The sequence below is a fragment of the Pagrus major genome, chromosome 4 (genome assembly GCF_040436345.1).
Source record: "Pagrus major chromosome 4, Pma_NU_1.0".
Taxonomy (NCBI): domain Eukaryota; kingdom Metazoa; phylum Chordata; class Actinopteri; order Spariformes; family Sparidae; genus Pagrus; species Pagrus major.
Genome location: NC_133218.1, coordinates 15,157,620 through 15,183,961, shown reverse-complemented (window position 1 = coordinate 15,183,961; position 26,342 = coordinate 15,157,620). Strand labels below are relative to the sequence as shown.

The 26,342-nt window shown below is 42.0% G+C and overlaps 1 protein-coding gene across 1 annotated transcript in view; it reads right to left on the bottom strand.

Annotated features, from left to right (window-relative positions):
* Positions 1–26,342, bottom strand: part of mapk8ip1b (mitogen-activated protein kinase 8 interacting protein 1b) — a 52,010-nt gene that overhangs the window by 9,165 nt on the left and 16,503 nt on the right. Inside the window, exons 2-5 of the mRNA XM_073464914.1 lie at positions 25,554–25,665; positions 11,541–11,798; positions 4,686–4,767; positions 1,630–2,766 (exon numbers count right to left, since the gene is read on the bottom strand). Coding sequence (XP_073321015.1) covers positions 1,630–2,766; positions 4,686–4,767; positions 11,541–11,798; positions 25,554–25,665 — 1,589 coding nt within the window. The remainder of the gene's footprint in view (positions 1–1,629; positions 2,767–4,685; positions 4,768–11,540; positions 11,799–25,553; positions 25,666–26,342) is intronic.

Below are 26,342 nucleotides of genomic sequence, written 5' to 3'. Positions count from 1 at the left end.
GTGCAAACAATGAAACGTGTGTGTCAGTTTACACTGCAGCTTTTGAGGATTCAAGGGGTCACATTGTTTTATTACAAAAGAAAAAGACAGTTAACAGTGTCGTCAAACACAACGGGGTCTGAAAATCTTCGGGATTTTAACTGGAAGCAGCCAAAACACACATGGTGGTGAGAAAACATTGTTCCCCAGTCCTTGCAAACACCATCTCTAAGACCGCCATTGTTTGAATGCCTAAAGAAAGACTGTTTCTGAATGTGTGATTGGTCAGGACAACAGAGGGCAATAAAAGAATCTGGAGGCAAATCCAGGAAAACTGCAAGCTGCTTTTGGCTCAAGGTCCCTCCACCCAGCAGGCCAAGGAAATGTCCAGCTGGGTTTGTGCCCTGAACGTGCTGCTGTCAGAATGCTGATAACGATATCAACAAAGCAGCAAAAACTGCAGCATTAGGATCATTTTAATGTAAATAACATGTTCCTTTATCTAAAATAATACGTTTCAGATGTGATTCTACTCAATATCTCAACTATTGCTTTATGTCTTTCTTACTAAATCTTTAGTCACAATCACAAAGTTAAATCTAACTCAAGTGCAGTCACATATTTGCAAAGAGTTACGTGTCAGGTGGATGATGATCTGTGCTGTACAGGAATATTCCAGCACCTGAATATACCTGCGGCTTTGCTTCATCAGCCATCATCGCTTTTAGCTTTTATCGCCACGCTGCCAATTCTGCTAGACAGCATTCACTGCTGTGAAACTGTGTGACTAAAGGGAATCACACAGAACAACAGCCTGCTGTGCTGATGTGCTTCCTGGTAATTCACACATAATTCTAAGGGGTGAATGTATTGTCTTGTGTTAAGATATATCCCTATTCTCACAAATAAAAAATCAATTCTCTTTGACAGAGAGGAGGGTGACGTGTTGCTGTGACCGATCTGGTAAATGGATGAAGATTAAAATACTGATGTTATAAGAAGATGTGGCTTCACATTGTGAAGTATTGAGAGGCTACATTCATCCTCATCCATTCATTACTTACACTTTTGATTATTCTGTTGATGCTGCAATAAACTCAGACAGTTTAAATTTACATGTCTTATTTAGTTTCATACTCAGGGCTAAAAACAAAGAAATGACAAATCATCACTTGAATCAAATAATTAGTCCCCTAACAAAAAATGAATATGAATATTTGATATTAATAATATCAATATTCAATGTTTAATGATATTTTTGGCTTTTTCTTTCTCCATTCTCCATTGCTTTAACACAAAATGCAAATGTTTTTTTTTTCTGTTTTTTGCAAATTGTTTATAATATTTGGTTATCGCCCAACTCTAAACAGTCTGGACTTAACAAATCGATATTCGATGCTTTTTTCTCTCTCTTTTTGTATAAAAGATATATTATGCGCACCTTCTGCTATTGGAAAAGGCTAAAGTGTGTTTTCCGATAATAAACCTATAAGTTTGAATTTGGCCTTCAACAGAGCATTGACCTTCAAATGAGGTTGAGACTTCCAGCTGATAGACACTGGGATTAGATTGAAAAGCCCCAGCACACTTTGTAAAATCAAAAAAAAATAAAAAAAATCACTACATGCACTAATCATGGCTGTGACTTACTGGAGGAGCGCGAGCGTCCATTCATGAAGACGTTGAGGAACTTCTTGGAGAAGTGCAGGTCGACCTCTGGAGTGGAGTCTTCGGACAGACAGGCAGTGGCCTCTCTCCTCACTCCTCCTATCCGAGCGCCGTCCTCGTCCTCCTCCTCGTCTTCCTCCTCGTACTCCTCCCCGATGGCCGACTCGTAGGGAGAAGAGACGCAGTTGTCGTAGACGGTGGCCGAGTCGCTGTCGTCACTGTAGCCTTGGTAACACTGCCTCAGACTGACCAGTTCTAGCTGAGCGTGTTCATCCACCACTAGTGTGTATTTGACTGAGTCATATGAGAGGCCGCTGGCCTCCGAGCTCATGGAAGTCCTTGGTGGAACTCTGCTGCCACCGCCATCCCCCTTTCCTCCCCCCTTCCTCATCCTTCCATCCATTATTATCCTGTCCACATCCTCATCCTCCCCACAGTAGCTTTCATCTGTGGCGTCCACGTACTCAACCGATGACCCGGCTCTCAGCATGACCCCAGCCCCCGTACCCTCACCCTTCAGGCTAAGATCCAACGCAAGGGAAGAGCGAGCTGAGAGAGCCATGCTGGGCGGTGTTATGAGGGACTCTACACAGGAAGCATATGAAGGTGGGGGGACATAGACCTCGTCCTCCTCGTAGATGGATGGGTTTGTCCGGTCTGGGAGGGGCTGGTAAGGAGGCGGGCCCTCTGTGTCGGAGCTGATGGACATGCGGCCCTGCTCAGTTTGCTGCGAGAGGAAAGGCCGGTCCTGTACGTTTGGGGCTTCAAGGGGGTCGGCTGAACGCAGCACCGGAGTCAGGTAGATCTCCTCTGTGGGCTCTAGATGAACGTCCGTGTGGTAGCGGATCCTTTCCCGGTGGTTTCCGCCTCCATCCGCCTTCCCTGCCGGGTAAAGAGGAGCTGGTGTATAGTTCTGTGGTGGTGGCGGGGCAGGCGGCTTCTCCTGAAGCTTAGAGCGCGTCGCAGCCGCCGTAGATGAGCCGTGCGAGTGTCCAGAGGTGTGGCTGTGTCTGCAGGGGGCGTCAGTGGAGGTCCCACGGTCTTTGGTCTGCGCTCCCCCACCGTGCACCTTGTCCTCGTCACTCAGACAGCTGTGCTCACGTGGAGGGGTGAGCTCACCTGGAGGAAGAGCAGACGCAAGCAACAACACGCAGACAGTCGCACAAACACACATGCAGACAGACAAGGCCGCACAAAGGCCAGACGCACAGAGTAAATGATGCAGAAATGCAGACATGACGGACAAACAGACACGAAGGCGGACATGGCAGCGAATGGACAGACAGAAAGCACAAACGGGAAGAGAGAAACGTAGAAAAGGTTAGGTAACGGATGCCAGGATTACGCAGCTTAATCCCCATTACTCATCAAATTCAGAGTGCAGCAGGGAAAAGGTGATTGATGTGTTATGTCATAATCCATCGGCAGGGAATCCAACCATGATATTTATTCACTGTGGATGATGCAGCATGGCGTCTGAAAACACAGGACTGCAAACTACATGCGAGACAAAATTCAGCATTTATGGAGCAGGGTGGCCAATCCTGAGACTCTGCTCGAGAGGAATTAAAGTCTGTATTTTGCATCATCAGAGAGTCCATTTGATTCAAATTATCTTTACAACAATTTACCGTCTTATAATATTCAAAAAGAAAAAACGAAGTTCCTTGAAGGGCTGTGCAGACTTGTTCTTCAACGAGTGACTTTGATTTGTAATTTAAATTTAGCTGAATTTTTCTCAGACAGCTCCTTAAAACCGACTACTCTCAACTCAAAATGAGTCTATGGTCATGTGGGGCCATTTGATGTCACTTACTAGTTTGCGTATGAATGGCACCAGTTGTGTCCATTTAAAAAATCTGCAGGTTTTATTACACAATGTCTGAGTAAAAACAATGGTACAATATCTGTATGTGACTTTAATAGTTAAGGTTTATGGTGATGGTACTGTATATGGTTTGAACAGACTGAACGCATCCATAAAGTTTAACCTGATGAAGATCAAATGATTATAAATCCTGTTTGTAATTTACTGTCAAAGCATTTTTAATCGACTTGTTAACTTTTTTTCTTTTGTCTTACAAAAAACACCAAACCTTTCCATCACAATCTTTTCTTTATGTTGCAGTTTGATGCTAGCGAACGGTAGGATAGCTTTCTTTAGAAAAAAGGTTTTCTTGGTGGAAACGTTCCTTTGGGTTTGATTTTACTGAGCAACGCTGGACATCAATGCGATTCGGCTGCACGGGTCACTCCAGTGCAGCCCCCTCCACGTCACACTGCACAGAATGTATCACGAGTGCCCAAATGGACAAGATCAGCCTCGTAGTTTCGCAATATAGAGTGGCAAAATGGCTGCAACGCCCCCAATGCTGACGGTAAAATCCGAAATCAAGTCTACAATCAATTTAGCTAAAGTCAAACATTAAGGCAAAGTAAAAACAGCCAATTTAAATTCGGCATTTGTCTTCATTTCAATTCATTTGGTGTGAGCACAAGGCTAGAAATGGGGTTACCATCTCAGAGTATTGAGTGATTTCTCCCATTCTGGCTGAAGTGAAGCATGAAAGGCAAGTTGATGTATCCTGATATTCAAAGCTTTCTCTCGAGGTGTGTTTTAAAATGATCAACATAATGAGTGCTACACTTTCCCCGACAGTGGCGACTTGTTGGCTGTGAGTTTGGTTAGTCTCGCCTCACATGCCGCTCTGAAAAGAGTTGTAGCAATGAGCAATGACAGCTCCAAGCTAGCTAAGCCCTGAGCTGGCTAACTCACACACAGTGTGTAGCACTGCCGCGGCTAGCTAGACTTAGCTCGGCATAGCTAATCCAAGCCTTTACACTGTCCCCTGAGGATCAGAGAGACACAGCCTGCCAGACTCACTGCAAATCACATGCTCATTCAGCTGCTGTGTTCGCAGCACACGGGTGAGTAATGTCATAGACGGCATTCTGATCTGCACGTTCGAAAAGAAAGTTGAGCTTAAATACTTAAAGAGCTTCATGGTGTGGAGATCCGGTAGGAGAGAAGAGCTCACCTGTTTTCAGAGGCGATGAGGAGCCTGAAACCTTCTCCTGCCAACTGTATTTCTTCCCAAAGGAGTTGTTGTTTAACGTGTCCTGAGGAAATGCAGAAAAAGAAGAAGGAGAAAAAGAAGAAGGAAGTGGGGAGAAAGAAAAATAGATGGAGAGACCGGGGAGAGAGAGAGAGAGAGAGAGAGAGAGAGAGAAAGAGATTTAGTCACAGAGTTCTGGATCCTCACACTCAATATACACAACTTTTTGTCTCCCTGTCTCTCTCTCTCTCTCTCTCTCTCTCTCTCTAAACTACACAGTTAGACACTGCACTGCAAACTACACACACACACACACACACACACACACACACACACAAAGCTTTTATTCTGTTGAATGAGCAGGGATTCTTTTGTCTGTGCTCCGTGGTGTGCATTTAAAGGGACCAGACCTTTCACCACAGCCACTGGACACACACACACACACACACACACACACGCTGAGAGTCTTTAGGCTGTTTGGGGAGTTGTTGATAGATGACAGCCTATGAGAGCCTTTTCTAGAAAACATGATACTTCTCAACAGCCCGTCTTTTAAATTCTGCCTCAAGGATGAGGGACAAAAAATGCAACTGTTTTCCAATAAAAAGAAAATTGGCCACATAGCAGCGTGACTGAAGAGTGGAATCTGTGATTAATGTTATTTAAGAGGAAATTAGCTGAAAATCGTTTTTGACCTTTGTCAGTTTAACCTTTCACTTTGCTGCAGTGATGTATAGGTACTATTGGGTGTGGTCAGTACGCAGTGACATCACGTCACGTGCTGAGTGTGGTTATCGCTGCAACTCACTACACTCCTGACCACGCCCACACAGAGGTGCAGCAGACTTGAAACTGTCAACCAGGAGAAGGCAGTGAAATGCATTTATTTTGTACCTGACACACTGAAATGTAAAAGGACCAACATGCTCCAAAAAGTCACACCCTGGGGCAAGAGAAAGACAGGTGAAGACTATGGCTGGGAAACATCTGAAGTGACTCAGTACTAGTGCCGAAACAATAAATGAGTTTGTGTAATCACTTTTTTTCCACTGGGCATTTAAATGGCCCACCACCAGAGACCACCAGAGACCACCAGAGGAATTGTTGGCATCTGTGACATGTGAGAGAGAAAATGAAAAGACGTTTGTTGCTGCTTCATGCCGACGATACATCTCCATGTACCGTTTATTATTTCCTCTTTTAGCCTGCCCAAGTACTTACCAAAGAGGTTCAGATACATTGGTGGGATTGGTGGCTCTTTTCTGCTGGCTGCTTCTCTCAATCATGGCGTAGTTATGTTTTTTTATATCTAGCTTCCTCAGTATAGCTAGGCTAACTTTGTTTCAGGCTTCAGGCTGAACACAGCAAAGTTACAGACATGTGGTGCGGGGACGAGGACCCTGTAAAACCTGGCACGAGGAGACAGTTTTCCTGGCTGGGTGAGGACCATCGGAGGTTGCCGTCAGAGCGTGAGTGGGAAACAGCGGTGACTACAGTGGTGAGCTAATGAGCAACTCCTGCTTTATGGCAACTCTGAGGAAACACGGTCCCTCAAATTCAGAAACGCAGAGTGACAGCCCGGCCAACAATGATGTCGGGCTGGATATGCAGTTACAGTTTTGGGTCACTCTCACTGCTCTCATAGTGCTGTTTTTGGCCACGGCAGGGAACTGTCTTCAGTTACATAGACTAGATGGTGAACACAGTGGAGCATTTAGCAGCTAGAGAGAAAGATTATTATCAACACGACCCCAAATGAATCAAAATACTGTCGGTACTAGAAGAGTGTCGAGGTTGACACCCAAAGACAAGAGAAGGAGAGACACAGAGATGGTAAAGGGAGATATTAACGGATGGAAGAGGAACTGGAAACTCCTGTGACGACGATGTGTGGTCCAAAATAACATTGTGTCCTCCTCCTCTGTCCACCCACCACCACGCATGAGTCACTTCCCATCTACGTGTACCAGGCGGAGACAGAGCTGTTGCCCTGGTAACAGTGAATCAGCAGGTGGGAGACTGCAGTATTGATCTGAGGATTCACCGTGGTGACAAAAAGATCATCACTCAGGGAAGTAACTCTGATGTAGTGTGTATTATTAATATCGACATGGAAGTGACTCTGATAACGCACAACAGTCTTCTGTTCAGCTGCGGGCAACACACACACACACACACACACACACACACACTTTTTAGCGACAGTGCTCTCAGCGCTGAAACAGCAAAAAAATAAGATCAAACTTGTGATAAATTTAAATGATTTTTTGGGGTGTTTGCAGCGATTGACAGGCTGACTAAAAACTAAAAACCCTTTTCACTTATCTCAGTTCTATATATACTTTTAAAGAAATACAAACTAAATCTTTCTTTCTTCATCATTTCCTTGATGCTGTATTTGCCTTTGTGCGTTCCTGGATTTGGGTACAATTTAGAGTGCAGTATGTAGGTTAACCCTCTAAATCACACACACAAATACACACATCTAGCCTACTTCAACATAAGGAGGCTGCCGTACCCAGATGAGAGATTAGAGTGTGACTTGGATTAGGAAGGAGGACTCCCTCCTGAGATGGACGTCTGTCTTTCTGTCTGTTGGATCATTTGACTCACTATTTTGGAAATAAAACCTTCCCCCATTTTTGCAAATACCTCCGCAAATACTGTACATGTTTGTCTACTTCATTTTTAAAGACTGCAGCTGATCTTCCCTTTGATACAAATCCCACTAGCCTTAACTCCGCCTCAAAAGTGTTTAAGGGTCTCATGATACCTTCGTAGGTTTTTTCACCTTGTAATTCTCTGGCACAAAACGCTGGCACTAGCCAAGTTATTTGATCTAAAAATATTGCTTTTCAAGAAGCCTCAGTGCTCTGACAGTGATCAGTGTGCAGAGCTGCTCTTGTTCAACCACAGAACTCTGCCAAACGATGCAGAGCTAAATGTATATTTTGCATTTTTACCAATCCACTGACCTGGAAACAGTCACACAGCGTGCTCTCTCTCTTCTTACAGTACTCTCTCTGAGAAAAAAAAAAACTGCCCGGAGATCATCAGCACTCATCTGTCTCATCTCATTTGAGTTTCGTCTGCACTGCCTGACTAAACCTTAGCTTCCACTGTCAGCTGGAGCCGTAGAGCTGTTGCAGTGTCTCAGTTATAGGTGTTCTGGGGAAGCAAATCCACCACAGCACTTTATCTTTATTGTAAAGCCATTCTGGTGACGTGCTTTCAATCTCAGGCTCTAAATGGTTGAAAAAAAGTTGATTCACTCATGTGTTCATTTTATATTGCCATGAGGTCTTCCAAATCTGTGCATTTTGTCTTGGTTTTTGTAACAAAGCAGGTGAAAGAATGTGACTGAAAGAAAAAAATCACTTCCTTTGTTTAAGTGAGAAATCCATGAAAGAAGAGGAGACGGATTTCTAGACCCACAGGAGCAAGACATTTACCAGAATGCACCGCAGACGTATGGTTCAGATCTGTCATCAGCACAAATGCCTTGTCAACAGCTTTTCGTAGCGTTTCTCTTCTCATCTTTTCTTGGATCAAAAGGTTTTCTGTACTTCATACACAGCAGAGCCATTTTATGCCCCAGCCATTGGGGTTGTCAGAGGGCTTTCTGGGAAATGTAGGAAACTGCAAGCTGACTCACTGACTGAAGAAGTCGAGTCTAGATGTGCTGAACGATGAATATCTTTACTGACCTACCTCACCTAATGAGATGAAAAGAGGCAAAACATGACAGAGGAACTATCTTTACAAGAGTTTAATTTGCTATCTCATGTTATCAACTTAAGATTTGTGGGATCATTAATTCATTGTATTGCAGCACAACCAAGAAATGTGTTTTATCCATCAAACTCCTGAAACAAGGAGTGTCTCTAATTAAGACCTTCCTCATTTTATATTTTAACATACAGTACTCGACCACATTCTTTAATGTTGGCCAGTTAAGATTCCTGAATGAAATGCCAAATGTCCATTCACACTTTGAAGCACAGAGCCCTGTGTAGTTCAATTAGCTTGATCGTTTGAATCTGTGAGCAGAAATTAAAGCAAATAATTAATATAAAAAAGTTGTAACAAATAGAACTGGATCCTCACATTAAACAGACATTCATTACGAACACTAGAAAATCATCTGCCAATATGGCCAAGCTACATTAGAGTCCAAAAACCAAAATGACTACAAGACCTGCTGCTGATGGATGCTCGGTCTGTTGCGTCATGTCTTCAAAGTTCATGCAAAGGCCATTTTCAGGAAAACCCTCGCTCATTTAACATTAAAATTATTTTAAATATTTTTTTCTGGCTGCTGTATGAAGATGGTTAACAATATCCCAGGAGACAGGAAGACTTCCCAAGTAGAGAAACGTTTCAAAGCAATTACTTGCTTTATACTTGGCTGTTCTGACAGGTCAAACACACACACACACACACACACACACACACACACACACACACACGAACAAAGGCATATCAGCGGGAACAGTAGGCATGCTTCCACCTCACAGAGACTGGGCAGAGAACAAAGCGCAGACAAATACAGAGCTGCTTGGTTGATCATGTTGACAGCCTGCACTGTGGAGAGTGTGTATGTTAAAGTCAATGGCAAACTAACATACAAAATACTCTATAGGTTGCATAACATAGTCAGCAGAGAGGCGTTTACATTTCTATCGAGTCTGGCAGGCATCAAAGAGTGCATGTTTTGAAGACTAAAGTGGAAGAATGAATATGAAATTTAGAATACATTTACTATTATACTATTATACTTACTATACTTTATTATTCTTGCTATAAATACATTCTTTTCCCCTTGAATTACTAAACCATGCCCTCAAATTACTATATTCCCTCAGGTTTAAGAGATTAAACCTGACATTTCAGCAGTAACAAGTGAAGTCACACATTGTTGTGGCAGCTGCAGGCTAGCAGCTTTGTTTTATAGTCAATTTGTCTGTAAAAATGACTACATTCATTCTCTTCAATTATTTTTTTATTGTTTGAATTACAGTAATAATGAGTCAAATTGCTACATGTAATGTGAAATGTTTAACCAAATCTGCAGCCCTTCAGAGCCTTTTAGCCTCTTTCAGCATATAGTTTTGGTTTAACGGCACATTTACTGTATGGCATAAAAATCTGGTGTGTTGCTGTCACATTTCTGTCGTAAGCCAATCAAATCATTTCATTCAGCCCGAATGGAAATGACTGGACTGCCTACCTGCCTGTCCTGCTTTGCCTGTGCTCAGATTGTGCCTGACTGGAGTCTTCCACAAGTCTGAGTGAGTTAATTGCTAAAGCTAATAGCCAGTTAGTTTCACAAGAACAGCAGAGAAAGTTTATATTTGTTACTATAAGGTTAAGGTTTTTGTAATGTGTGAATGGGATATGAGGTAGTTGAATATGTTCAGCAAAGACAACGATGCACTTGGGAAGAACGAATGACTGCAGCAGCTAACCCCAGTACTGGTAAAACAAAGCATGCACCCCATCAGCCGAAAAACAAGTTAGTTAGTGATCGTTATTTACTTTTGTTCATCATGTAAAAGAGTTGTTTATTTACTAGACTAGAAAAAGCTAAAAGAACTTGTGGAATGTAGTGAACTATCCGCTCACACATATCTCCAGAGCTACGGGGCAGTTGGTGTAGAAATCTGGATACGGCGTGGGAAGTGGAGCCCTGTTCATTCAAAGCTGCTCAGTGATGCATGGAGCCAAGAAAGCTCAACTTCCTGCGTATAAAAATATTCCAGATCCCACATTGTTGGGCCTATAATGCATGTGCAGTAGAGACTTCAGCTGGCTAACTTCCGGGTTAATCCTTAGCTAACTTGAATGATGAAAAGACTTAATGGTGCGACTCTTCTAGACTTTCAAAATGTTATCGGACCAAATGGATCAAATTCTGATAGTGAAACAAGTCATTTTGCGGGGGTTGTGATGCTCTAAAAAAATTATCCACCGTTCTACAGTTGCTTCTTTTACAATGTAAGCTTATGGGAAAAAGGCTTTTGGGGCCAGTTTGGCCAATATGTCGCATTGGCTTTAAAGCTCGGCGCTGTTCCTGGGGGCTTGGCTGTAGCCATTCTGCTACCAAGGCGCTCCAAGTCTGTCCTTTGAGTGAAGGAAAACAAGAGCTCTGCTTTATGAACAGAAGGTGGACGGACACACATGAGATCAACAGACATGCATACCTACACTCACACACACGCACGCGCAAACACGCACATAGCCTCACCCAAACACACATCGTCATTTTGTATTGTCTGTGTTGTCTACACTTGTGAGGACCCTCAGTGATACTGTATATTCTGCTGCTCTTAAACTAAACAAAATTCTAACCTTTAAACCTTAAAGTAACCCTCATACAGCCCTTTAAAGACAAAATCATCCCCCTTGAGGTTCAACGCTGACATTGGTCCTCACAAAGACTGAAATCCAAGAACACACAGTCACGAGCTCGAGCTGCATTCAAACACAAACAGAGACGGGCACCAAGGAGAAAAAATCTCAGTGTCTCTGTGTCTTGACAATTGAGGCCATTGTTCAGTCGAGCAAACACATCCTGTCAGAGAAACAATTGTAGTGAATCCAGTGGTGATGTCACGCAGGTCAACTATTTATATTTCTATTTTTAATTGTCATATCTGTGTGTGAGGAGGAACCCAGACAGGCAGACACACTGATGGACAGGAAAACAAATCTTCTTTACTGAAGCTCTACTCCTCCTGCTGATCACTTTGATCAATATTCTGTCATCTGCCATGAACTGTGTGTATGTGTGAGTGTGTGTGTGTGTATATGTGTGTGTGTTCATGCAGGCTCTACCTGTGTGCGCGGCACAATCGGGAAGAGGTTAAGGGTCGTGGGTCTCTTGGGCCGGTAGGTATCCATGGTACTAGGTGCCGCGGGGTCCTTGATGACTGGCGGTGGTGCGATGGCAGACGCCTTCGAGGACTCTTTGTCACCACGGTAACCGTCAGCACCGTCGATGAGTTCCAAATGCAGCATCTCTGCCTGGAGCTGGCCGACGGCGCCCAGCTCTGCCCTCCCCGACATGCTATTGGTTCCTCGCCTCACATGGCCCTGCAGAGATTGGAGGGAACACACTGTCAGTCAAGGCAGAGAGAGGTAGAGAGAGACAGGCGAAAGGAAGGAGAGAGAGGGTGCGTGTGGATGGGATGAGGAGACCGAGCCGGCCAATAAGAGGCTGCTCTGTCTCCAGCCTGTAACACTGTCACTGCCAACGCTGAGCTGCTTAAAGCACAGGGACAAGAGACTGAGACTATTCCCAGCATCTGCTTCTCCACATGACAGCATTTACCTACAGTGATGAAGTGATGATGAAAACTCCCTCTGCTCTGCTAATCAGTGTTCAGTTTCACAGCTTGTTTTTTTCATTTCAGTCTATAATATGAAGGTCGCTGTTAATATCCGCTTTGCCTGAGTTCTCACCTCGCCTGATAATCGCACTGAACTATCATTTCATTTTCACTTCATTGTTTATTCTGACATTGTGTTCATGTCAGACATCTTTTTTGTAGGGGTTGTTGTACTGCCTTGGTGACTGACGTATCTGGCCCATTGACGTCATTTGACAGCTGCGGTAGCAGTTTGTTGCTAGGAGCAGTTATCCAGATGTTTGTCATGTTGGTAAAGACATATTTAAGAATTGGTTGGAGCTGTGTTTTTCTGTAAGTTAACTCATGACAATCTGCAGATCTGTGTCAATGTTAAGCAAACCTAATGACATTTTTTGGGGGCCAATTATAGCCATCTTAGCCGCATGGTTCTAGGGATGGTGATGTTGATCTGTTGGTCCGCTATTTTGACCCAGACAGAAATATCCCAACAACTATAAATGGATTTCCATGAAATTTTGTACAGACCTTCAAATTACCCAGAAGATGGATCCTACTAACTTTGGTGTTTTTTAATGTCATCATGAGGTACATTCTTGTAACTATTAGATGATGACCATTCATTTGTGACATACAGTTACAGTCTCTTGAGGGTTATTTCAAAATAATTGATCCTCTGAGTTCTCCTCTAGGATCCCACATACTTGATGTCCCCTGACCTTTCCTCTAGTGCCACCAAAAGGTTTAATTTGGTTGAAATATCTTGACAACTTAAGATTGCAGAGAAATTGGTTGTACAGACATCCATGGTTCCCAAAGGATAAAATGTTTTTTATCGCGCCCCACCATCAGGTCATAATTGCAATTTGTCAAACACTTAAATGGCCAAATACCTTCAAAACTATCAAAAGTATGACATTTCCACCAGCCTCAGCTAAACTTTGAGTTCAGTACTTATTAGCAAATGTTAGCATGCTAACAAGCTAAACTACGTTACTGAACATGCTAAACACTATTCCTGCAAACATCTGCATGTTAGTAATTGTGATTTTGAGCATGTTGGTGTGAGCATTCAGCATAAAGCACAGTTGTACAGCCTCAATTGCTGTCCCCATTCTCAATGCTATCCGAAAGCTCTGCTTCGCTCAAACAGCCATCACAACACCAGAAGTATTTGAATTGCTAAAAAAAGCAGGGTTTTAGAACTAGAACACTAGGCACCAACAATTGCCTCACAAATGTAAACCAGCCAGGTCTCAGACATAAAGAGACAATTTTTATGACAATCCTCTCAATCCTCCTCTCACATATTCCACAAGTCAACATATTGGCCAAAAATCCAAACAAATCAGAGCAGTTGTTTCATTTTGTGATGAGAGTAATTTTGTCTTCTGCATCACTGCTGCAATCGAAGCCAACACAAGCGTCATCTGAGAGGCAGTAAGTCAAAGGGCACTGGGACAGTACAGTCACGTCCCATTACTATCCCTGCAGCTACACACACAGAGCACATGGTCAATCCTAGACGCTTTGACATGGACACCAGAGTCATTGCTAAGCCTATTACTGTCTTTATCTCTCTATTGCAATACACATGAACACATGCACAACACAAAAGTCTTAAGCACTAAATCTATTAAGAATGAAAACTGATGTAAAATTAAATAAAATCTGACATAATTAGAGTCAATCTGATGCAAAAATGACCAAGTATAATCCAAATATGTCAACATTTCAAAACCTCTAATGCCGTATCTAAAACCCAGTACAATTGGGTTTCATACAATGAATGAATTACACATTAAGTATTTTCTCCATATATGCCATGTTAGTAAGTATTGCTCATGTATCTGTTTTTAATTTTCTTTTACTGAACAAGTCATCTTTTCTATAATCGAATGAACCAAAAAATATAAAGAAATAATGTATTGCAATAAAAAAAATAATAAAATATTCATTGATAATATGTATGTTCTTGGGCCATTTCAATTCTCACACTGGGATATTGAAGCCAAATTTAGCTTGTTATCAAACATTTTTAAATCAGAACTGTGAGCCACAATTTCTTCATGTGAGAATTTTTTTTACAAAGCAATTAACAAGGAGAAATGAACAATGATGACATTGATTTATCACTCAGCACTACATATCAGTCAAATCCTAATTGGGAAACTACTCAGCCATGACGATGCTCAGCAAAAATCCCTCTGAATCAGTGATGATAAGGGATCAAACTAACGTGGACGAATAAAATCGAACAGAAAACGTTCTTTAGGAGCTGGAGGAGGATCCAGAGAGAGACCAACATCAACAATGGAACAACTGTGTTAACACTCAGCCGCCACAATAACAACATTCACCACAGTCTGTACTATTTCAGGAAAGGTCAGTGATAGAAGAGTCGTGTGGTGAACTAACATTAACCATTGACATTAACCCACATTATTATGCAGACACTGAACATATCCCGAGCAATGATTATGCTCACAGTATTTAAACCTTCGTCGACAGCATGTGTGTTTATTTATACATGCAAACACCTCCACTCTGGCTGTATGTTGGTGAATGGCAGTATTATGCAGATTATTATATGTGTTATCCTTTGTAAATGAGGCAGAGTGGGTGTTGACGTGTGTGTGCGCAGCTGCAGAAAGTAAGCTAACTCACAGTTGGTGAATAGAATGGAGGTTAATCCAATTCCATCGGCTAAGTGTTGCCTTCCAGCACATTTGTATGCAGAGACACACCGATCACAGATATCCAGAGGTCTCTCTCTCAAGAGAGAAAGAGGCTTGTGTGTATTTGAGAGTGGGCTGCTATAATGGTTTGCTAAAAGCCCAGAAAGCATTGAATTGGGACAACAATGGGAGGTGTTTGTGTTGCTGCATTCTTATTCAGGAACTGCATCCATTAAAGTCCACATTTAGACTAACTACTGATGCAAACATTTTAGAGAAGCTCTCTCAAAGATACAGACATAGGCAGAAGTCAATAATTGTCAGGGCACAGGAATGATTTGTAAATTGAGTTCATAGCCACTGCTGTTTGTCTGGTTTCATCCCTATTCAGATTAGTTTTTTTCTGTTTATAGGCCTGGTTTGAGAGTCTTTGATGTTATATTGAAAGTAATATCTGGATTCTCATAATTGTTTCTTCAAACGGGATAATTCTAAATGACCAGAAAGGATTTACACCAAATGCCATCATCGAGCTCCAACATGATGTCTAATGTGGGAAATATCGCATCCTTGTCCAAAGCATCGATATAATATCACGGTATCATGATGAAATTAACACCCCTACTTATTTTTACAGCAGTTGCCATCCACAGATATTGTAGGAATAATACATTTAAAGGAGAAATAACTGACAATAATTTCGGATTTTGTAAAATCATACAATAGCTATCCTCTGGTGAGTGAGTTCATAATGGGACTGCTATTAAAGTAGTTGTAATTGCTTCCCCATCCATCCATCCATCCATCCATCCATCCATCCATCCATCCATCCATCCATCCATCCATCCACCCATCCATCCAATAAATACTCATCATTCACTCCCCTATCTGATGAGCTGTCATCAGAGGCTCCTTTCACCCCTCCTCCTTCACCTGTACTTTCAGTTCATTTACATCATTCGCATCACACCACTTTCTGTCTCAGCACCTGTAATCACACCATCACCACTCTCCCCCATCATTTCTTTTTCCTTTTCCTCTCCCCTCTCTCCTCCAGTTCACCTTTTCACCTGCTGAAGATCGATACCTGCTAATGCGGTGGTCTTCTACCCCTCCCCTCATGTTTTATGACCTCAATTACGACTGGCCCCTTTAAGGAAGCTCCGGCCCCTGTTGCTAGGAGACAAGGGGCTCGCTGACGATGAGGAGGCAGACGAGATGCTGCTGCCCTGTAGATGTGATGCTCGGCTCTCGTCCAATCAGAGCAGCCTGAGCGAGGCAATCACACAGCAAACAGGTCAGATACAACAACACAGGAGTGAAAATGCAGAATCACTCAAAACCTGCTTCAGAGCTCTGTTTAGTGGTAAAAAACAAACAATACAATAAACTATAGACAAATAAATGAGAAATGTCCAAAAAGACAATAGTTAAGATCTGATTGCACAACAGATTCCTTCGTCAGAGGGGCAATTATCTGAATCATTAACACGTTAAAACTTTGCAAGGATCTGAAGGTAAACATGATAAATCAAATAAATCTCACTATCATTTAAAGTTTTAGTCTTATTCTGTTGTAAAATAAATCATTGGACTTCTTGCTCCAATATTATTAAATATCACAAAAATCAAGACATTAACATCTTTGCTTTATAATTGTATATAAAATCTGGACAATATGTTTTCACTTGAGTATCTAAAACAGCTGTAGGTGCAATATGTAAGAATCGTCATATTCATACTCAAAACAAATAGGAGGCACCGTATCACCAGAGTAACCGCTAATTGCTGCTTCCTGTAGCTACCCTTAGCTAGTTAGCTCAGTTAGCCATGAAGCAAGTGGTTCGGACTAGGAACTCTGGGACCAAGGGATTGCTAGTGTTCACACCGCTAGAATAGAAGCTTTGGACCGTGATGGGCTGGGGCTAGCGGGTTAGCATGATAACTTCAGCAGATATCTTTGCAATATAATACATAGACATCATATGGTCAGAACTGCTGAATGCACAACTGCTGCTTTACATATTGCCCCATTAAAAATTTAGATGTATCATATTAAAAAATATATAATTTGCAGTACCAATATTCTGTAGTTTTACTAGATAAAGTCCCATTTAAAATATCTGATAAACCCCTAAAAATGACCACCATTACAGCAGTTCCCCTCAGCTCTACAGAGTATTTAGCCTATTTCAGCTCATTATTTTGGTTTCCTAAATCACAAATACCTGTCTTTACAAGATTGTATCTAGCAACAGGTAGTTTGATAAACCTTTTGTATGCCCATCTGACATCAAAAGGTGGACAGACAAAGTTAGCTGGAGAAGAGGGGAAATCTAGCTGCTAAAGATCTAGATATTTTTCTTCAGAGTTAGTGAAAACCAAAACAAAGCTGAAAGGATTAAAACTGTACTCAAAAACATAACATCAAATTACATTTGTACATTTGTACATTTGAGTTAAATTACTGATACGTGTATCAGTAATATCAGTACACAACAACATATATGATACAGGATGCTGTAAAAAGGACCAGAGAGACAAGAGACACACACTGCTCCTGTTTGTGTTTGTGTTGATGATGCAGCTCCCTCTCAGCTGTTGTTACCATGTGTGGATGAGGTGACGTGAGCAGTATCCATGGGGGCCGTGTGTGTGTGTGTGTGTGTGCTTGTGTGTGAGAGCGTCAACACTGCATTGCATGTATTTTCAGCTCTGACATGTGCACTAGGTGAGAGAAACACTGTTGCCATGGCAATAGGTCTCCTTCTCCTCTTGTAAGTGTTTTCCTGGACCCCCTCCCTCCAACTCTCTCTGTAAATCCTCCTCTTTCCTCTCTGGGTTATTGAGATCCTATTTTGCTGATGTGTATTGATGGAGTTAAACACTGTGAATGAAGTGTGAGGACTTTAATTCAAATCAAACATCTTTATTGGAACAAAGGTTTTAAAACAATATTCCTAAAGCTATGAAGTCGTAATATCAATTATTCAAGTAACATAAAAATCTAATGATTTAATATACATAAAACCCTGAATTCAATTTTTGCACCTTTTTCAGAATCAGAAAATAACAAAAAAAGAAACTGAAATGTCATGATGAGATGCACAATAAATGTAATGGAAAATGTATATTATTGGTTACTTATTGGCTATCAGCTCTCATTATCAACTATAATAAAAAAATAGAGCAGATAAAACAAAACCAATTTGCTGTCATTGACTTAAAAAGTGCAGCATCTCCACTAGGGATGCAACGGTAGAGTTTTCCCACAGTTCGGTATGCATCACAGTTTTTGGGCCACAGTAACGGTACGGTTTCGATATCTTAATATAAAACTACTCACACTAACAAAGGCAATATTGCATGTAAAAATAATTAAAAGCAGATATAGTCAAACCACAAACCTTATTATAAAAATTTAACACTTATCTCAATTGCCTTCCATAAAAAACATATGCAGTATCCAATCAAGTTAAACAGCAAACATTATTGTAGTATTGTACTGTATTGTATTGTATTGTTTGCCTTTGTGTATTGAACCTAACAGGGCGTATTGAACGGTTTGATAAAATATTGAATACTGTTGCATCCCTAATCTCCACACCCTGATACAATAAGTGGTGATATGCACCTTAAAAGGAGATATATAATGCCCGTTTTCAGGTTAAAACTTTTATTTTGGGTTCTACTAGATGAGGTTTACATGCTCCTCTATGTTCAGAAAATGCATCGGCTTGCAATCGACTAATAAACATAGGAATAAAAGGAGATGAAGCAGAAGAAACGTGGAGGACACTGTTGTCGCGTTCATGAGATCAAACTGCAGCACCTCGGTAGAAAGGCCAAATGATGTGGACGTTGTTTTTACAGTTTCAGAGGAAGACAAGACGCATGTTACACGAGGGTTCTAAGAGGAGGAAAAAAGTCTATGAGGTAGAACACAAAAGCTCTTGTTAGAGCTGTGAAATATTAAATCATTCATCTTTGTTCACTACAGGGCCCTACACACCAAACTGACATCAAGTAACTAGCTGCAACAAAGGCCGACTGTTGTGTTGCCTCATGTCTCTTTTATCTCCGCCAAAAAGCTATACTTGAACACACTGTGGAGACAAAATTGTCACACCACTCTCGCTAATATAGCTGCTCCTAATTGAGAATATGTCTGATAAAAAGTTGCAAATGGCACTGGCAAAGAGGCAGAGGAGGAAAAATAAGGACAAACGGCACTAAATGGGTGAAATCATGGATACTACAGTGACAGACTCAAGGGGCTTTCCCTTTCTTTTCCCGTTTCTTTTTTCTGCACTGATTTGCTCACCTGAATAGCCAATCAGAGTGATTTGTGTCAATGACGAGCTGCCGCCTTTTTTACATGCTGAATCGGACAAAATGCCTCAGACAAGGGCTGTCCAGTGCCAATGGTGTGGGACACACTGCACTGACTAGAACCGCAGACACTCACCGACTCTCCTGACAATGCCCGACAGCCGACCGTCGGCCTGGTGTGTAGGGGCCTTTAGCCTTTCTTACCCTCAGGTGTGCATAAACTACAGGTTATAAACTTTTAAATACAGACATTTTAAATCATCAGTCATGTCGGTATTGGCCATGAGAAGCAGATTATCAGATGATAAAAGTCCATATGGTGCATCCCTAATAATAAGTATGTACTGTATCAGTAGCAAGACTACCGGACACACTCATGAGACAACGCCTGGTATGTTGGAGAAGAATTGTGTGAGGTCTTTGATTTCTCAGACCGCACAGTCGATATAAAGTCATGCTTTTTTAAAAATGTTTAGTTAAAGTGAGAACAATAACTTACTTATGATTTGTTTAAGTGGATCACACATGTAATTTCTTCATTGCTTTTTGTCTCTCTGTCTAACACAATGTGACAATAGAGGGCAGTGGAGACAGAATAACAAGCCTGGAATCTTCTGGATTTGTATGTGTAGATACAGCGTAGGGGTTATGTGTGTTTCACTATAGTCACATAATGTTATTGTCCATTCTATCTGACCCCTACCCCCTCCTCAACCTCAACACAAACCCACACATGACAAAATGACTGCAAATCAAATCCACTCACCCCCGTCTGCATTCATAACAGCACTCACACACACACACACACACACACACACACACACACACACACACACACACACACACAGTCGTTGTGATAATGCATGTTGTCAGTTCATGTCTCTGAGGAACATCAAATCTCTTTATGTTTCATTCGGGACTTGAGCTGCTCCACATTAAACCTTCATAACTCCGGCCATGTGCACACCAGTTCAGACACATACACAACTAATGAGCCTGTTCAACCAGGAGCCAGACTCGGGTCACTTTAGCACATTCATGTTTGTGTTTTCACCGGGGAGCTGCAAAGATCATGTCAATTATGCGGATACCAGATCAAAAAGCAACAGCTTTGTTTGAGAACCAAGGTTAAAGACAGTAACACATATATCCAAATAGATGTTCGACATGAGGTTTAAATAGAGAAGGAAAATGCCAAAAAGACGAGACACATGTCTGCATAAGCGGTGCTGATCAGCTGAGTGTTTTCAGGTTATTTTTCTGCTCAAATCTGAACAATTTGAACAAATCCAGAACAAATGCTGTTGCATCATTGAGGATTGCGTCAGTTTGACCTGTGGCAGTGTTTCCAAATGTCTGCATCAGTCCGGACACGCCCTCTGACCCTCTGAACCCCCTTCCTGTTGAGGTAGACACCACGCCCGTCTGGGGTGACTGATGCTCAATCCCGGTGACTGTCCATTATTGATGAGACCTGATGCATCCTAAAACTCCCCTGGGATGATGAGCTCACTGATGAGGTCACCACTCTGTGTGTGTGTATACAGTGAGGGCAACCCCAACCCCCCACCCACCCACCCACCTACCCACCTACCCACTTGATGTCCTGCAGCTGCACCGCATCCTCATATATTTTTAAACAGACCTGGCCTCCATCAAACACTGTGCACTTTTAAACAGAAAGCAAAGACAAAGCTGTGGCTCTAAGGTCTGAAGGTCTGATGACAGCTGAAATATGACAGAGAAGCAGAAAAACTGTCTCTGTCTCAAACTCATTGGTCCTCACCTCTTTTTTACATTTCTAAATGTGAGAGTTTTCATGCACAACTTCAGAAAAAAAATCAGAAACAATGAGAAAGGAGAAGGAAACGTAAAGAAACACAGACTAAAGAACTGGCTTATTAACTCGGCTTATGTGTTAGCAAACAGCTGTCTAGCCAGCAGACAGAGAGGAAGGCTGTCATTTCATTGGAGCTGTGTGTTTCTCCACCTGATGAATCATCTTTGAGCTTTGGTTTGGTCTCAATCAACTCCTGATCAAAATATCTGACTCTTTAGCTGCACAAGTTCCATTTTCTTCAATTGCTAGCCGCTGACTTCCTCTGCCGTTTGGTGCTGAACGGGAAGTGAACAGTGGGTTCATCAGCAATTGGTTCTCATGTGGCAGGGTTTGACGAGAGCCAAAAGACTGAACCAACTATGAGTTAAAGAGGTGCGTACAACTGCAGAATGGGTATGGGTGAGGAGGGATTATTTGGTTGAATGTTAATATATAAAATATTGCTTAGTTTACTGGATGTTAAAGTCCACGAATGAAAAGAGCAGCATTTAAAGACACACTGTGATGTAACTTGTTGTGGCTTTTTCTACAAGCTCCTCCATCTGCTGAGGATTAAACCCTAATGAAACAAAAAGTCCCCCAGTCATTTTGAGAAGCCTGTTATGGGATTTGCTTTTAACACAATGTTACACAGACTCAGACAACGTAGTGTACTTGCAGATTAAGTGCTAACAGCACATGTCAATTTTATTTTATTTTTTTAAGAGATGATGTAATTTATTACTGACAAGAACAACAGATTATCTGAACCTTAAATCTGTAATTACGTGTTGACAGAAGCTCCTCTTGGCATTTGTACAATCAGCTGAAGCTGCGGCAGCCACGGGAGACAGGCTGCCAACACCGTTAAAATATGGACAACTGAATTAATTTATTATACAAAAATGTGATTTCCTCTATAGAAACAACACCACTGTCAACTATCACACACACTGCTGCACAACACCACATGTGCTTTTTGGGTGACTTTCTAAAAAAAATGACAATGTTAATGGACAGAGGCTAACTTGATAAAGGTCAAATAATAACTGTACTGTAGTGCTGCAGAGATGGCCTGCATGGTGTCACGGTCTGACCGTGGCAGTCGCGGTTGTTGTGTTTCTTTTATGTTCTCCCCGTCTGTCTGCCCCCTCCCTTTTCCCTCACCTGCTCCTGTTTGCCTGTGTGTCTGGACCTGTGGGCGTGGCAGCAGCGGAGAGGCGCACCTGCAGATCATTCCATTCATCATCCCCTGCTATATAACCCCGGTCTCATCTCCACTCCGGCGCCAGATTGTTCTGCCAGTTACGGTGATTATTATCAACGGCCTCTAACCATTGTGTTAGCTTTGTATATCTCCTAGAACTAATATTCTACATCCCACGGACCTCCTTGTGTTTTTTTTCTCTGTGAGCCCCGTCTCATATGATTTTGTTTGTTCTCCCTTGTGGTAGAAAACTCCAGCGCCTCTTCGCCCCGGCTTCCAGAGTTCCACCTGAGCTGCCCCCAGACGACCTTGCCTGCCTGCCTGCCTGCCTGCCTGCTGACTCACTCCACTACGTCCCCCTCAAAGAACCCTCCGAGTTCTAATAAATTCTGTTACACCTCAACTACTGCATCCGCTCTCTCTGCATTTGGGTCCAAACAGAAACTCGACAGAACACATGGCCTACAAAAACCTTCTTCTCCAGATGAAAGAACACATTTGTTTTATACAGACCCCAACAAATGTCACATCATTATAATTTTTGATTTTTAATTTCACAGTTTTTTCAGTGAAATTAAAAATTGTAATTAAAAAATCATCATCCCCACTAACCGTAACCCTTTTAACCATATTGTGCAACTCTAGAGAGGGCTATTAATAAGTACCTATACAAGGGACGGTAAGACGAGGGGTGTTCAGTTGGTTGCCATCTACTAAATGCCTCTAAATCCTACACACTGGACCTTTTAATGTTTGTTCTTATTTCTTTCTGCCAAAGCAACTAAACTGAACTAAGTTAAATTTTTTGTGAATTCTATTTTTTTTGTCTCTATACCAGTTTCTTTTACAGGTTGATTATCGACCCTGGATGATTATTGGGGCGTATATTCAGCATTTTCCGATTATCGTTAAGCTTCAACCTTTATTGGAGGTGTGGTTAGCTTGCCTGTGCACCTTCACGCATACTCAGGGCAGAGGGTCTTATCCATTTCTGACAGGCAACAAAACTAACAGAGGGAGACAATCAACAAACAGGCAAAGTGACATGACACTGAGCAAACACATTATTGAGAGCAACCAGCAGAGCCTGCTCTTTCCCTACAAAACAATGCTCACAAAAACCCTTCAGCTGTAACATCCCCTACAACCAGTTAGTTTCATGTCCTGAGAGTGACAGCGCTCGATGACACGTGTGGTTTGTTGTTGTTGTTGATGTCAGAACCCTTTACCGTTTGCCAGTCAAGGAAGCCATTTTGGATTCTGATCTCTGTGAAGCCCCTGCAAGGGGATGAGTCATCAATGTCTACACATGCACACCTCCTGCAGAGAGCTCCCGCAGTCAATAATCTGGGTTATAATTAGCTCCCTGGATAGGAAGACAAGAAAAATCAGAAGGGGAGAAAACTGTTTTTTTTTTTTAACCTAAAAATAATCCAGGTACTCCGTAATGTCAGAGTGATTTTCTCATCTGTCAGGTCAGCGGCTCACTAAAACAATCAAATTCAAAGCAAAGAAGAAAAAAAACTCTCATCTGCTTATTTAAAATACACTGAAACAACCCCCGACCCTCCTGTTGCCTTGGTTACGGTAGCTGAATGGAGGAGGTGATGATGGTTTCACTGGGAACAGAGCTGGAGAGATCTGACAGAATAATAAATTTACCTCTGCTTATTTTTTCCCCTCTGTACCACTCCACATTCATCTCCCTCTCACTCTCTCCCTCTAGTAGCAGTGCCTCACACCAGCTCCAGTTATCATTAATGACCCACTCATTTCTATGCCAATAAAACTTGAGAAAACCAGGGTGCTAGTGGGCCCACAGCGGCCACAAAAAAGTCTACAACTCAGCAAAGTTTTCAGAGGAAACAGTAAACAGCTCAAAGTGAATTATTTAGACAACCAGGAAGCAGTGGGGCAATCATACGTGATCAAACTCAAGGTTTTTAAAGAGCATCTCTGTCGCCGTCTGCCAGGCCTCCCAGCCTCTGGCCTCTTTCCTCAGCTGGCAGGAAGCTGAGTGCAGCAGCTGTTCAGGACAAAATGCCACAGAGAGGAGAGTCTGACCCCTCGCTGAGCTCCGACTTCGTCAGAGTGTCACTGAGCGGTGGCAAGGCAGCCAAACACGATTAATGGAGCATGAGCAAGAATGGAGATTATGCATACAACTCATTTTCTTTTTAAATCTGGTTAATCTCGTGAACTTTATACTGCAGTGGACAGTGTCCTCCTGCTGCTAAAAACTACAGCAACTATTGTGTTAAGGGACATAAAATCTGAGTGAACATTTGTCAAAAGCGTAGCATTTCACTGATAAAATGAGTAAGAACACAGTGATGGGTTGAAGTTGTGCGTGAGGAATTTACATTTTAGCTTAAATATTGTGTAAATTTTGTGTCATTTATATTTAAAAGCCCACCAAGAGCCATATCAAGACACATTATTATATATTTCCTTTTCATTCATGTGGGGCAGAAGTCCGGCCGGCAGAGAAAGACACAATGTATGTTGCCAAGCCAGTGACCGCAGTTAGAGACTGCGTTTCAAGATCTGTAAGTGTGACAACGGGACATAACCAGCCGTGTTTGCGCTGACCAAAACAGGTATTATAAGCCCAAGAAAAGAGCTTTTCCAATCCCTGAGTGGTTTTTGTGCCTTAAACTAACCAGAGGATAGGCACAGCGTTGTCAAAGGATAACATTGAAAACTGAACCTAAAGAAATGCAAAGTTGCAACAAATAGAAATGTAAAGTTGCAACATTTCTTTGGTTTGCACAAGCATATGCCTGCCAACATTTATTCTGGCTTTGTTCTGCCATCAAACATTGTTTTCTTATGAGTAGAGTGAAGAAGCTAAACCTTTGCTCCAGTACTACTCTACACCTCTTTGACTCGAAACCTCTGATGTAACCTGAAAGCAACCCACAAAACTATACACCACCTCAAAACCTTGCTCCAGTCTTGGCAGACAACAGCATGACTGAATGTCGGCAGTCAGTAGAAATTAGTGAATAGGCAGATTGTAAATAAACTCTGCTTGGCGCACTTTGATGATAGAAACCTGTGTTTCACCTCTGTGTTTGCACACGCAGCAAGAAGGAAACTTGAAAAGACTGACTGCCTTGTTTGATGCCTTCATTGTTTAATAGATCTAAGGACACTATTCTTTTCTGATAAAGGAATACATCTGCTCTCAATGTGAAAGTGAGTGAGTGAAATCTACCGATCTAAGTAAGCAATCTAACTGACCTCTCTAGAATTGCTCCCAATCAGAGCAGCGGTGATTAATGAGAGCCTACCACTAAATTTATCCTTGAAAGAACCTTCCCAGTTACACACTCAGGTCATTAGTAAGTGTTCATGAAAGTTCTTGAAAAGTGGAAGACTTCATTGAAAGCTTATTTCATGAAATCCTGTGAAAACCAGCTCTTTGTGGAGGCAGCTTACCTTTATATCTGGGCCATTGCAGTTGAGGCTCATCCCGCACTCGTCTGTGATCTCTGTAATCTCCGACAGGTCGTCATCTTCAAACTCATCCAGGCTAATGTCATGGGTCAACCTGGGTGAAGGGAAGGATTTGGGAAAAGGAGACGTGGGAAAGATGAGGGGAAAAAAAAAAATCAATGTTAATCCTTTACCGCTCATCTGTAGCCAGAGTACATCTCAAAATCTCATGTTGACCGAATTATCTCTCTGAGACAGGGTCGCAGCTCAGAGCCAAAATCTAAACACAGTGACACATCACACACGTGAACACAGGTCACAGGCTCTAGTCATAACCGGCCAACATAAAACTGTTACTAACAAAAGTGCATTCCATATTTGTTGTGGATTTAATTAGAAATAAGGTAAAAGTAGCGTTTTTAGCCTTGTCAAAAACATTGATTTTTCAATACATATCGATTCTGAATAAGGTTTCAACCCTCATTTTCAAACACATGTAACAGCTGTGCTTTCATTGTGCTCTGTTCTCTGAGACAGCGAGTTTAAACACATACATCGCAATGTTTCCATAGTGCAAGATCAGTGGTGCGCCAAGCCTGAGTGACTCTCCACCAAGCCTAAGCATCAGGGAGTACAATGTTTTTTTAAAACTAAATGTGTCAGACAAGTAGCAAACTCCTTTCAGGTAAAAGTCAGTGCGGAGTGCGTAGCCGAGAGACAGAGAGAGAAAATGAGAGTGCTTGTGTGAAGGAGTATGAGGTTTAGAGTGGCGTCATAGCTGTGAATCTAACA